The 15,616-nt window shown below is 43.6% G+C and overlaps 1 protein-coding gene across 1 annotated transcript in view; it reads left to right on the forward strand.

The window, feature by feature from the left end:
* LOC110487931 (zinc finger and BTB domain-containing protein 10) overlaps positions 1–13,226 on the forward strand; it is a 25,528-nt gene extending 12,302 nt beyond the window's left edge. Inside the window, exons 3-5 of the mRNA XM_036971057.2 lie at positions 6,751–6,816; positions 8,915–9,090; positions 10,347–13,226. Coding sequence (XP_036826952.2) covers positions 6,751–6,816; positions 8,915–9,090; positions 10,347–10,625 — 521 coding nt within the window. The 3' untranslated portion in view covers positions 10,626–13,226. The remainder of the gene's footprint in view (positions 1–6,750; positions 6,817–8,914; positions 9,091–10,346) is intronic.
* The last annotated feature ends 2,390 nt before the right edge of the window (positions 13,227–15,616 follow it).

Raw genomic sequence — 15,616 nt, forward strand, 5'->3', positions numbered from 1 at the left:
CAATACTAAAGTGCCTATAAGAACATCCAATAGTCAAAGGTACAGTATATGAAATACAAATGGTATAGAGGGAAATAGTCCTATAATTCCTATAATAACTACAACCTAAACCTTCTTACCTGGGAATATTGAAGACTCATGTTAAAAAGAACCACCAGCTTTCATATGTTCTCATGTTCTGAGCAAGGAACTTAAACGTTAGCTTTCTTACATAGCACATATTGCACTTTTACTTTCTTCTCCAACACTTTGTTTTTGCATTATTTATACCAAATTGAACATGTTTCATTTTATTTGAGGCTACATTGATTTTATTGATGTATTTTATTAAGTTAAAATAAGTGTTAATTCAGTATTGTTGTAATTGTCATTATTACAAATACATTTTTTTTAAATCGGCCAATTAATGGGTATCGGCTTTTTTTGGTCCTCCAATAATTGGTATCGGTATCAGCATTGAAAAATCATAACTGGTCGACCTCTATATACAATACAACTTTATTGTTAAATTGCACTGCACTCAATCCCCCCCATAGACAACACATAAACAACCATCAGTTCTTTAGATGACAAAACAGCAGGCCTGTTTTGGTGAACGTGTACATCCTAGCATTTTGTTTCTAGTTCCTAGACTGACATGGTATGACGACCATGCCTCTAGTCATGGCATTTAGAGTTTGTAGAAGTCTGAGTTTGTTCAGAGTTCAGCTCTGTTCCACAGTCATAGAGAGAGTACAGGAGCTATCTAACTGGTCTAACACTGACTGGACATGGCAGCTTGGCCTAGTCAGCCTCTCAGCTATGGATGGCAGAGAGAGTGACTAGAGAGAGTGACTAGAGAGAGTGACTAGAGAGAGTACAGGAGCTATCTAACTAGTCTAACACTGACTGGACATGGCAGCTTGGCCTAGTCAGCCTCTCAGCTATGGATGGCAGAGAGAGTGACTAGAGAGAGAGTGACTAGAGAGAGAGTGACTAGAGAGAGAGTGACTAGAGAGAGTGTGACTAGAGAGAGAGTGACTAGAGAGAGAGTGACTAGAGAGAGTGTGACTAGAGAGAGTGTGACTAGAGAGAGAGTGACTAGAGAGAGAGTGACTAGAGAGAGAGTGACTAGAGAGAGAGTGACAATACCCAGAGCAGTTCAGAAACTAGTTGAAATTATTTCAAATACTTTATCTGTGCTCAATTGAGCTTGCCTGGTTTAATGGACCAAAATAATAATCCTAAAACTGCAAAACCCGCCCATCTGGCACTTCAGGCAGGCTTGAGATAACGTTCAAAGGGTTTGAAAGATTTCAAATAGTATTTAAACCCAGGTCTGATCTGAAGTGAATGCATTCATATATGATTATGGACAGCGTTTTTAAGCCGGCCCACTTCTCTTCTCGCCCTGCCGCCCCATACCACAGAAACCCTGGGTAATCTCTAAGTCTATGAGCCTGTCACACACACACACACACACACACACACACACACACACACACACACACACACAGTCCCAACTCTCCCCCATTAAGCAGTGTGCTGTATGGAATGATATGATGTATTAAGTGGGAGGGAGTTCACTCCTAATGCAGGGGAAACATTCTTCCTTTGGGCTTCTTTAAACACAACTGATCTGAGCTCATGTTCCTGAACCACTTTAATGTAGAGAGGGGTGTTCCAGTAACGTGTGTCTCATCATCATTAATGCAACAACATCATTCCCTAATTTGGCACTTCGACATCTCCCGTTCTCTCCGTCTCTTCAGCCAATCGGAGAAAAATTCCTTCTGAAGTATAAGTGAACTGTATGTAGTAGTGTGTATTACTATGAGGAGAAGCTGCTGTTTAGCATGGCTGAGCTCTGTAGTAGTGTGGATTACTATGAGGAGAAGCTGCTGTTTAGCATGGCTGAGCTCTGTAGTAGTGTGGATTACTATGAGGAGAAGCTGTTGTTTAGCATGGCTGAGCTCTGTAGTAGTGTGTATTACTATGAGGAGAAGCTGCTGTTTAGCATGGCTGAGCTCTGTAGTAGTGTGGATTACTATGAGGAGAAGCTGCTGTTAAGCATGGCTGAGCTCTGTAGTAGTGTGGATTACTATGAGGAGAAGCTGCTGTTAAGCATGGCTGAGCTCTGTAGTAGTGTGGATTACTATGAGGAGAAGCTGCTGTTAAGCATGGCTGAGCTCTGTAGTAGTGTGGATTACTACTACTCTGTAGTAGTGTGGATTACTACAACAGGTATAGGTAGACCTTACAGTGAAATGCTTACTTACAGGCTCTAACCAATGGTGTGTGTGTGTGTGTGTGTGTGTGTGTGTGTGTGTGTGTGTGTGTGTGTGTGTGTGTGTGTGTGTGTGTGTGTGTGTGTGTGTGTGTGTGTGTGTGTGTGTGTGTGTGTGTGTGTGTGTGTGTGTGTGTGTGTGTGTGTGTGTGTGTGTGTGTGTGTGTGTGTGTGTGTGTGCGCGCAGGTAGGTAGGTAGGTAGGTAGGTAGGTAGGTAGGTAGGTAAGTAAAGAAATAAAACAACAGTAAAAATACATTTGAAAAAAGAGTAGCAAGGCTAGGTTGACACCTGTTAGTCAGGCTTATTGAGGTAGTATGTACATGTAGGTATCGTTAAAGTGACTATGCATATAAGATAAACAGAGAGTAGCAGAAGCGTAAAAAGAGGGGTTGACGGGTGGTGGGACACAATGCAGATAGCCCAGTTAGCCAATGTGCGGGAGCACTGGTTGGTCGGGCCATTGAGGTAGTATGTACATGAATGTATAGTTAAAGTGACTATGCATATAAGATAAACAGAGAGTAGCAGTAGAGTAAAAGAGGGGTTGGGGGGGGGCACACAATGCAAATAGTCCGGGTAACCATTTGGTTAGATGTTCAGGAGTCTTATGGCTTGGGGGTAAAAACTGTTGAGAAGCCTTTTTGTCCTAGACTTGGCACTCCGGTACCACTTGCCATGCGGTAGTAGAGAGAACAGTCTATGACTGGGGTGGCTGGGGTCTTTGAACATTTTTAGGGCCTTCCTCTGACACCGCCTGGTGTAGAGGTCCTGGATGGCAGGCAGCTTTGCCCCAGTAATGTACTGGGCCGTACGCACTACCCTCTGAAGTGCCTTGCGGTCAGAGGCAGAGCAATTGCCGTACCAGGCAGTGATGCAACCAGTCTCTCGACGCTCTCGATGGTGCAGCTGCAGAACCTTTTGAGGATCTTAGGACCCATGACAAATATTTTTAGTTTCCTGAGGGTGAATAGGCTTTGTCATGCCCTCTTCACGACTGTCTTGGTGTGTTTGGACCAATCTAGTTTGTTGTTGATGTGGACACCAAGGAATTTGAAGCTCTCAACCTGCTCCACTACAGCCCCGTCGATGAGAATGGGGACGTGCTCGGTGCTTACCTTTCCACAATCATCTCCTTAGTCTTGGTTACGTTGAGGGATAGGTTGTTATTCTGGCACCACCCGGCCAGGTCTCTGACCTCCTCCCTATAGGCTGTCTATACGTTGTCGGTGATCAGGCCTACCACTGTTGTGTCGTCAGCAAAAATTAATGATGGTGTTGGAATCGTGCCTGGCCATGCAGTCGTGGGTGAACAGGGAGTACAGGAGGGGACTGAGCATGCCTGGGGAGCTCCAGTGTTGAGGATCAGCGTGGCAGATGTGTTGCTACCTACCCTCACCACCTGGGGGCGGCCTGTCAGGAAGTCCAGGATCCAGTTGCAGAGGGAGGTGTTTAGTCCCAGGATCCTTAGCTTGGTGATGAGCTTTGAGGGTACCATGGTGTTGAATGCTGAGCTGTAGTCGGTGAACAGCATTCTCACATAGGTGTTCCGTTTGTCCAGGTGGGAAAGGGCAGTGTGGAGTGCAATAGAGATTGCATCATCTGTGGATCTGTTTGGGCGGTATGCAAATTGGAGTGGGTCTAAGGTTTCTGGGATAATGGTGTTGATGTGAGCCATTACCAGCCTTTTAAAGCACTTCATGGCTGCTACGGGTCTGTAGTAATTTAGGCAGGTTGCCTTCGTGTTCTTGGTCACAGGGATTATGGTGGTCTGCTTTGATTTAGCTTGTCTGGTAGGCTCATGTCACTGGGCAGCTCGCGGCTGTGCTTCCCTTTGTAGTCTGTAATAGTTTGCAAGCCCTGCAACATCTGACGAGCGTCGGAGCCGGTGTAGTATGATTCAGTCTTAGCCCTGTATTGATGCTTTGCCTGTTTAATGGTTTGTCGCAGGGCATAGCGGGATTTCTTGTAAGCTTCCGGGTATGAGTCCCGCACCTTGAAAGCGGCAGCTCTACCCTTTAGCTTAGTGCGAATGTTGTCTGTAATCCATGGCTTCTGGTTGGGGTATGTACGTACAGTCACTGTGGGGACGACGTCATCGATGCACTTATTGATAAAGCCAGTGACTGATGTGGTGTACTCCTCAATGTAATCGGAAGAATTCCAGAACATGTTCCAGTCTGTTTAGCATCTGCTTCATCTGACCATTTTTTTATAGACTGAGTCACTGGTGCTTCCTGCTTTAATTTTTAATTGTAAGCAGGAATCAGGAGGATAGAGGTATGGTTGGATTTACCAAATGGAGGGTGAGGGAGAGCTTTGTACGGGTCTCTGTGTGTGGAGTACAGGTGATCTAGAATTTTTTCACTCTGGTTGCACATTTAACATGTTGATAGAGATTTGGTAGAACTGATTTAAGTTTCCCTGCATTAAAGTCTCCGGCCACTAGGAGCGCCGCTTCTGGGTGAGCGGTTTCCTGTTTGCTTATTTCCTTATACAGCTGACTGAGTGCGGTCTTAGTGCCAGCATCTGTCTGTGGTGGTAAATAAACAGCCACAAAAAGTATAGCTGAGAACTCTCTAGGCAAGTAGTGTGGCCTGCAGTTTATCACAATATACTCTACTTCAGGCGAGCAAAATCTAGATTTCGTGCACCAGCTGTTTACAAATATGCACAGACCGCCCCCACCTCGTCTTACCGGAGTGTGCTGTTCTATCTTGCCGGTGCAGCGTGTATCCCACTAGCTGAATATCCATGTCGTCATTCATCCATGATACCGTGAAATATAGGATATTACAGTTTCTGATGTCCCATTGGTAGGATATTCGTGATCGTACCTCGTCTAGTTTATTGTCCAATAATTGTACTTTGGCGAGTAATATTGACGGTAACGGTAGCTTTCCTAGTTGTCTTCTGCGGGTCCGGACGTGGCATCCGGCTCTTCTTCCTCTATGTCGATTCCTTTTGTGAATAATTGGGATGTCTGCCCTGTAGGGTGTTTGGAGAATATCGTGTGAGTCCTGATTGTTGTTGTTGTTGAAGATATCTTAGTCTAATCCGAGGTGAGTGATCGCTGTCCTGATATCTAGAAGCTCTTTTCTTCCGTAAGATACGGTTGCAGAAACATTATGTACAAAATAATTTACAAATATCGCGGAAAAAAACACATAATAGCACAATTGGTAAGGAGACCGTAAAACGGCGGCCATCTCCTGCGTCGCCATTTTCATTAATCAGCCACGATTCCTATTGAACAGGTCTCGATAGTCTCTCCCTGTTCCAGTCTGTTCTCTTATGCTTGGTGCCGGAAAAACAGGAGCTATGATTTAGGTGAGGACCCCCCCCCCCCCCCCCCCCCCTGCTTTACTATAGCAGAGCTGCTGGTTTCATGGCTATACATTCTTGGTTCCTCTCCAAACAACACACAATTAACTCTTAAGGTCTGACCCTCTCTCCCTCCCTAATCCCCCCTAATGCACTGGGGCTGTCCTCGCCATTCCAAATATTGACCCAGGCAGGCAGGCAGGCTAGCTGGCAGGCAGGCAGGATAGAGAATGACCGGTGGTCAGGTTCTTAACAATAGGTTCTGAGGTCCAGGCCCAGAGATATGGCTAATTAAGCCTGTTCAGTGATCCTAAGTGAGGGGCTGAGGGCTCCATCCTGTGATTCACATATTAATACACAGCCCAGTGGGAGAGGCTGCTGAATACGCTGTCCTGGCTAGAAGAAGTGTACCTACATACAGTAGCAGACAGACAGGCAGGCTAGGGAATGGATGACAGAACACAGGCAGCACCATGGTTGTTTTCGTCTGGAATTAGGCACCAGGGTTGTGTTCGTCTGGGATTAGGCACTAAAGTCGTGTTCATCTGGGATTAGGCACCAGGGTCGTGTTCATTTGGGATTAGGCACCAGGGTCGTGTTCATTTGGGATTAGGCACCAGGGTCGTGTTCATTTGGGATTAGGCACCAGGGTCGTGTTCATTTGGGATTAGGCACCAGGGTCGTGTTCATCTGGGATTAGGCACCAGGGTCGTGTTCATTTGGGATTAGGCACCAGGGTCGTGTTCATTTGGGATTAGGCACCAGAGTCGTGTTCATTTGGGATTAGGCACCAGGGTCGTGTTCATTTGGGATTAGGCACCAGGGTCGTGTTCATCTGGGATTAGGCACCAGGGTCGTGTTCATTTCGGATTAGGCATCAGGGTCGTGTTCATTTCGGATTAGGCACCAAACGGAAAGAACGAAGGCAGACTGAAACAGGGAGTGTCTACCTCAACGACTTTTCAAATAAAAAACTCTCATTTTTGTTCTAACTAGGTTTTAAACCGGTTTGCTAGAGGTGTGCCCAGCTGAACAAGACCCTGGGGTAGGTGGGGCCTGGTGTTTGTGTACGTAAGGTAGTGTCTGTCTGTCCCCCCCCCCCCCCCCCCCCCCCCAAAGCTTTCAGACCCTCTAATCATGTCTTTGTTTCTCCTCTCACAGAACTGGCCAATCAGTTTCAGTACAGCCACCTGCAAGAGTCCCAGCAAGGGGAGTCCTGGGAGAATGGTAAGGGTTGTGTTCTCCTGTAGTTATACCATATAGTAGATGGCCCCAGTGTCAGATCTATGTTCAGACTTACTGATTCAATATTACCAAACACATTCTTATGACAGATTTGTTTTTCACACCTTATGTCATGAACCTAATTCGGTGTTTGGTTAATGTGATGATGATCGAAGATGTGAATACTTCCGGTATTTTAGGTTGTTCTGGATGGGAGATAAATGACTTGCGCAGATATCCTCCAAGATGGTGTTGTGAATAATAGCACATTAGCCAGTTGAACACAGCACACAGGTGACCTGTTTTTTCTCAGCCCCCTGGCAACCTGGCCTGCTTGACAACTCTTTTGTTTAGGGCGTCTTGACTCAAACAAAGACAAAGGGCAGGACCCTATCATGCAGCTAGCTAGCTGTCTGTGATGTGAGCCTAGCCAGCCAAATCAATAGTTTGACTACAGTCACATCTACACTTGTCCCTTAGGTGGTTAGTGGGTGTTACGACATCCCTACACAGTTCTCACATACTAGATTTGTCAAACATCTTTCTTCACAATGGTGTAAATTGGTTATGGAGGCTGTACTAGACTTTAGCCTGATGTGTTGATCTCTGTTAATAGCAGCTGAGGTACAGCATTTTCTGACACATTCTTTCCTAACTACACATCTGGAATATTTTAGATCAGTGGGTTAATGGTAAAACTAGTTTTTGGTAGAGAAATCAAATTATACTTATTTTGTTACTCCCTAGGCAGTAGTGTAGCCATGACAACACGACAGTTTAGTATTTAACCAAGTGTTTTTCTTTCCCATAAACACCATGGTAAACATGATGTCCTTTCACTGAGGATTCAACCACACACGACCCCTCATCCCACCACCACCACACACGACCCCTCATCCCACCACCACACACATGACCCCTCATCCCACCACCACACACATGACCCCTCATCCCACCACCACACACATGACCCCTCATCCCACCACCACACACACGACCCCTCATCCCACCACCACCACACATGATCCCTCATCCCACCACCACACACGACCCCTCATCCCACCACCACACACACGACCCCTCATCCCACCACCACACACACGACCCCTCATCCCACCACCACACACATGACCCCTCATCCCACCACCACCACCACCACACCCACGACCCCTCATCCCACCACCACACCCATGACCCCTCATCCTACCACCACACCCACGACCCCTCATCCCACCACCACCACACACACGACCCCTCATCCCACCACCACACACATGACCCCTCATCCCACCACCATCACCACACACGACCCCTCATCCTACCACCACCACACACACGACCCCTCATCCTACCACCACCACACACACGACCCCTCATCCTACCACCACCACACACACGACCCCTCATCCCACCACCACACACACGACCCCTCATCCCACCACCACCACACCACACGACCCCTCATCCCACCACCACCACACCCAACGACCCCTCATCCCACCACCACACCCATGACCCCTCATCCCACCACCACCACACCCAACGACCCCTCATCCCACCACCACACACATGACCCCTCATCCCACCACCACCACACATGACCCCTCATCCCACCACCACCACACACACGACCCCTCATCCCACCACCACCACACACATGACCCCTCATCCCACCACCACACACACGACCCCTCATCCCACCACCACACACATGATCCCTCATCCCACCACCACCACACCCAACGACCCCTCATCCCACCACCACACACATGACCCCTCATCCCACCACCACACACATGACCCCCCATCCCACCACCACACACGACGCCTCATCCTACCACCACACATGACCCCTCATCCACCACCACACACACGACCCCTCATCCCACCACCACACACACGACCCCTCATCCCACCACCACCACCACACCCCTCATCCCACAACTCCTCTCTTTAATTGGGAAGTGAAGAACCAAGGGGTTCTACCGCCAGAGACTGGGGCGGCTCTACAAATGACTGCCCCCAAGTCTGCTCTTCCATTATCTGTGTCAATGTGGGTTTGTTCAACTGTTTAGAAAGCGTCCTGGTGTGTTTCTCTCAGGCGAGTCGTCCGACACGGCCCTGAATAAGCTCAAGTGTCCCCACTGTAACTACATCGCCAAGCACCGGAGAACACTAAAGAGGCACCTCATCATTCACTCCGGCGTCCGCTCCTTCAGCTGTGATCTCTGTGGCAAGCTGTTCACCCGCAGAGAGCACGTCAAGAGACATTCCCTGGTAAGTTCCTACCCGAACTGTTCATTCCCTGGTTAGAACCTACCCGAACTGTTCATTCCCTGGTTAGAACCTACCCGAACTGTTCATTCCCTGGTTAGAACCTACCCAAACTGTTCATTCCCTGGTTAGAACCTACCCGAACTGTTCATTCCCTGGTTAGAACCTACCCGAACTGTTCATTCCCTGGTTAGAACCTACCCGAACTGTTCATTCCCTGGTTAGAACCTACCCGAACTGTTCATTCCCTGGTTAGAACCTAACCGAACTGTTCATTCCCTGGTTAGAACCTAACCGAACTGTTCATTCCCTGGTTAGAACCTACCCGAACTGTTCATTCCCTGGTTAGAACCTACCCTAACTGTTCATTCCCTGGTTCGAATCCAGGCTGAATCACACCCGGCCGTGATTGGGAGACCCATAGGGCGGCACACAATTGGCCCAGCGTTTTCCAGGTTTGGCCGGGGTAGGCTATCATTTGTAAATAAGAATTTGTTCTTAACTGACTTGCCTAGTTAAATAAAGGTTAAATAAAAAATAATTAAGCTAATAATTAATTCTCCCAAAACCTTCTCAATGAAATGTTAACTGCAACGTAAGCATATCTGTCGTAATCATGGTTGTTTATATCAATCTGGTGGGCTTGACATATGCAGCATAACAACTAGACCAGCACATTCCGCTGTCGCAAAATGCTCAATTAAAGGGGTATTACACCCTAAAAAAGGATCTTCTGGTATGATTTCAGCGTTGACATGGACTCAGAACATCCCATTTCTTTGTTTCTCTATGAATAATTGTAATTTTGAGAGTTAAAAAATGGATAAATCCCCAAACCAGGAAAAACATTATCACACAAAGGCACCCCCACCTCCCTCTTCAAAACATTATCACACTCTGTCCTCATAACTCTGTCCTCCACCCTCTCTCTCTCTCTTTTTCTTTCTCTCTCTTTCTCTTTCTGTGTGTCCTCCATAACTCTGTCCTCCATAACTCTGTCCTCCATAACTCTGTCCTCCATCACTCTGTACTCCACCCTTCCTCTCTGTAGAAGTCTCTCCCATGACTTTAGCTGGATTGGGGAAGTATCAGTTTCCCATTCATATTTCAGCCTTAATTTATGCTTTTCAACTTTTGTATTTATGATTCCAGGATCTTTCCAGGAGTTTCTCAGTTCCAAGTTTCCAATAATTCTGACAGCACATGAACGCTGCGTTAACCCTCGTCCCTCTCTCTCGTCCCCCTCCCCCTCCCTACAGGTGCACAAGAAGGACAAAAAGTACAAGTGCATGGTGTGCAAGAAGATCTTCATGCTGGCGGCCAGCGTGGGGATCCGGCACGGCTCACGGCGCTACGGTGTGTGTGTGGACTGTGCTGAATCCCACCAGTCCGCGCAGGAGGGCCTGGAGTCCCTGGAGGTGTTCGTCCGCGAAGATGATGACTTTGAGGGGGAGGAGCCTGACGAGGACATGGCTGAGGAGGGGGAGGAGCCTAATGACAACGACCAATCCAACTTGGAGGGTGACACTGGTAGTTAAAGATTTTTTTTTTTTTTTTATAAAATAAAGCTGGTAAACAATCAACAACTCCAAAGTGCTATCAAACCTCGAGGTTACTTACACGGTTTAGTGTATGAGACAAAGAGAGAAGCTTTGGTAGAGCGGGACTCCAAGATGTATAGATATTCTATGTGTAACTCTGGGCCTAGTGCTCACTAGAGAAAGAGAGAAATGAAATATTGAAATCAGGTTTATGGTGATTTTGTTTTGGGGGGGGGGGGGGTGTACAGCGTTTTTAGTTGCAATAGACCAATCTTAAGAAATATTATTTAATTTATGAAAGAAGTTTTTATGGTCTTATTCAAATCTATAATTTTTTTCTGTTTTGTAAACTGCTATCAATGAGTTTCAGTTTTTGACTGTACTTTCTGTCAGATCTGTAACTATGTTGCTAGGTGCATGTTGTTAGACAGAAGGCCGTGAAAGAAAGGGCATTGTTTGCCGACAGGAAGATTTGATGTTTAGATGACCTGAACATTATGATTTACTATTCTATCTTTTCCCTGCACAAATCTTGGAACCAAAAAAATCTGTTTTGTGACTATTTTATCACAGCCATATTTATGAGTTTAAGTTAAGTGGGCTGTGCTATTGTGCCAAGCAGAAAGCACAGCAAGATTTATCAGGAGACAAAAAACTACTGAGAGAAACAAAAGTCGAGCAGAGAAGAAAATGGAAAAGGATTTAGAAAAAAAAGAAGCGAAAGTACAAGGGGAAATGTTATTTGCTAGCTTTATACAAATCACAGCACCACACAGTAACACTTTATAAAGCATTTTGACATTCACTTAAAGCTTGAATTTTGCCAAATGACGGAAATGTTTGGTGCTGTAATGTTTATGTTGCGAGATACTGGACCTACAGCTGTATATGATGTTTATAATCATAAAGCCTGAAATGACTCAGTTATATATATATATATATATATATATTAATCAGCTATCTATAGAACACTGTTGTGCTACGGCGCCTATCAGGAATGCTTTGCCATTGTCTTTTTGTATTTAATGCACACACACACACACACACACACACACACACACACACACACACACACACACACGCTTGCTCACATACCATTTTGTAGAACTACCGGCAGTACTTGTAAACATGATGTAGGGACCTAACTTAAAAAGATACCTTTATATATATATATATACATGGTTTATATCAAGTAGTGATATATTATAGCTATATATATATATATATATTTGGTAGTATTTTAAAGAGTGCAGATATATGAAGTCTGAAAGAGAAACTCCATTTTGAAAAGTAATCATTTTTACAATCAGTTTATTTAATTTGATTAGAAGTGTGTTTATTTTGTCTGCCAGGTAGGAAAACACTTTGTTCAATACAAACTAACGATCGATGATGCGTAACAGACATGCACTTACTACTATTTTGCGTTCATGAAAATCATTTTGTTTTTCTAGCTTCCCCAAAGTGGGTCTGAATGGAACTGTTTTCCTGTTTTTCTTAGACGTTTTGTTATTTAATATTATTATATTGGCTCCGAAATGCAATCAAGACTGTTAATTTTTATCTATTTGTCCAACCAAATTGTTTATTAATTATTGTTGAGATAGCCAGGTAATCTCTACAGTATGTAGAGACCTGCTTGTGTATGTAATTGTCAGATTAAAAAAAAATAATCATTCACTTTACCCTAAATGTATATATAGTTTTATTTGTCCTTTTATAATGTATTTTATTTTCCTTTTTTATTTAATTTAATTAATCACGTATTTGATAAGAAATATGGATTGTTTGCAGGTTAAAACCTAGGAACAGCAGTTTGTCCAAAGGCAGTGGATATATCGAAGTGCTATAATTATACAGAAATGTTTGATTTCCCTGTACTCCAAATGCAAATGTATTTTAAAGAAAGCTCCTATAGAGATCTCCTCATCCATGTTCGTACAATATGATTTACCTTCAAATCACTGGGAGGGATTTTATATATGAAAAAATAAATAAAGATTTTAGCTAGTTGTATTTTACTTAATGGAACACGCTCCGCTGCCGTTGGCTTGTTTTAACATCTTGGCCTTGTGTTGTGTCATACTGGGTTGCCTTCAGAAGGCACTGTACTTGTCCAATAAATTTTTTTTAAAAACTTGTTTTAATTTTCCATTGCAAAATGTGTTGTTACGGTGTGCCCTAATGAACACGTCCCTGACCTTCCACTCTATCTGATCACACCTGTGCTCGTCCATCAAACTGTTTCTGTTTTACTGTACAACAGATGATCTCAAGATGACTTATTGTTTTTAGATGATATTATGCTGTACTGTAATGGACAAATCAAGTAAAACACTACTACAGAAACAGGTTTTTTTTTTTTTTTTCGGCTGTATTTTTTAAAAGATGTTTTAAATGGTGTATTTTTCAACTCTCTTTTCAAACTACAGCGATGCAAAACCAATGGGCCTTTTCCTGGGCTCCACCCTGAACACAAAACAAGTCAGGTTACTCTTTTTACAAGGTTTTCAAAAATGAATTCCATTCTCCTTTTTCTGTTTCAATTGTACCACTGTTCCTCTATAATACATTTAAAAATAAAACGCTTAAACTTGATCCGTGGTTCATTTATTTCAGATTATTATCATTATCATTATTTATCATTTCGCGTTCTATTCTTTACCCATTTCTGATTACTCCTTATCTATGTTGTGTTTACATGGAGAAAGAACAGCTATTACTCAGTTCTTATCTATGCTGTGTTTACATGGGGAAAGAACAGCTATTACTCAGTCCTTATCTATGCTGTGTTTACATGGGGAAAGAACAGCTATTACTCAGTTCTTATCTATGCTGTGTTTACATGGGGAAAGAACAGCTATTACTCAGTTCTTATCTATGTTGTGTTTACATGGGGAAAGAACAGCTATTACTCAGTTCTTATCTATGCTGTGTTTACATGGGGAAAGAACAGCTATTACTCAGTTCTTATCTATGTTGTGTTTACATGGGGAAAGAACAGCTATTACTCAGTTCTTATCTATGTTGTGTTTACATGGGGAAAGAACAGCTATTACTCAGTCCTTATCTATGCTGTGTTTACATGGGGAAAGAACAGCTATTACTCAGTCCTTATCTATGTTGTGTTTACATGGGGAAAGAACAGCTATTACTCAGTCCTTATCTATGCTGTGTTTACATGGGGAAAGAACAGCTATTACTCAGTCCTTATCTATGTTGTGTTTACATGGGGAAAGAACAACTATGGTTCACTATAACCTACAGTCATGATACACTGACCAAAAATATAAATGCAACTTGTGTTGGTCCCATGTTTCATAAGCTGAAATAAAAATATCCCAGAAATGTTCCATATGCACAAAAAGCAGATTTCTCTCAAATTTTGTGCACAAATTTGTTTACATCCCTGTTAGTGAGCATTTCTCCTTTGCCAAAATAATCCATCCACCTGACAGGTGTGGTATATCAAGAAGCTGATTAAACAGCATGATAATTTCACAAGTACACCTCATGCTGGGGACAATAAAAGGCCAGTCTAATATATGCCGTTTTGTCACACAGCACAATGCCTCAGATGTCTCAAGTTTTGAGGGAGCGTGAAATTGGCATGTTGACTGCAGCAACGTCCACCAGAGCAGTTGCCAGATAATTTAATGTTAATTTCTCTACCATAAGCCACCTCCAATGTTGTTTTAGAGAATTTTGCAGTACGTCTAACCGGCCTCAACTGCAGGCCACGTGTATGGCGTCGTGTGGGCAAGCAGTTTGCTAATGTCAACATTGTGAACAGAGTGACCCATGGTGGCGGTGGGGTTATGGTATGGGCAAGCATAAGCTACAGACAATGAACACAACTGCATTTAGCAATGGCAATTTGAATTCACAGAGATAACGTGATGAGATCCTGAGGGCCGTTGTCGTGCCATTCATTCCTGGAAGCTGAACATGTACAAGTTCTTCCATGGTCTGCATACTCACCAGACATGTCACACATTGAGCCTGTTTGGGATGCTCTGGATCGATGTGTACGACAGCGTGTTCCAGTTGCCGCCAACATTCAGCCAATATTCAACTTTGCACAACATTCCACATCAGACCACAATCAACAGCCTGATCAACTCTGTGTGAAGGAGATATGTTGCGCTGCATGAGACAAATGGTGGTCACACCAGATACTGACTGGTTTTCTGATCCACACCCCTACTTTTTTTTTTAAGGTATCTGTGACCAACAGATGCATATCTGTATTCCCAGTCATGTGAAATCCATAGATTATGGCCTAATGAATTTATGTCAATTGACTGATTTCCTTATGAACTGTAACGCATGCTGTGTTAATATTCAGTATACATCAAATCAAATTTGATTGGTTACATACACATGTTTAGCAGATGTTATTGCTGGTGTAGCGAAATGCTTGTGTTTGTAGCTCCAACAATGCAGTAATTTTAACAATACACAATACACACACATCTAAAGTAAAATAATGATATTATGAATACATAAATATCTGGACAAGCAATGTCAGAGCGGCACAGACTGAAATACAGTATATACATATGAGATGAGTAATGCAAAATATGTAAACATTATTAAAGTGTCTAGTGTTCCATTATTAAAGTGACCAGTGTTCCATTATTAAAGTGACCAGTGTTCCATTATTAAAGTGTCTAGTGTTCCATTATTAAAGTGACCAGTGTTCCATTATTAAAGTGACCAGTGTTCCATTATTAAAGTGTCTAGTGTTCCATTATTAAAGTGACCAGTGTTCCATTATTAAAGTGTCTAGTGTTCCATTATTAAAGTGACCAGTGTTCCATTATTAAAGTGTCTAGTGTTCCATTATTAAAGTGACCAGTGTTCCATTATTAAAGTGACCAGTGTTCCATTATTAAAGTGTCTAGTGTTCCATTATTAAAGTGACCAGTGTTCCATTATTAAAGTGACCAGTGTTCCATTATTAAAGTGACCAGTGTTTCATTATT

Source organism: Oncorhynchus mykiss, chromosome 30, assembly GCF_057628025.1.
Source record: "Oncorhynchus mykiss isolate SJ-2025 chromosome 30, ASM5762802v1, whole genome shotgun sequence".
NCBI lineage: Eukaryota > Metazoa > Chordata > Actinopteri > Salmoniformes > Salmonidae > Oncorhynchus > Oncorhynchus mykiss.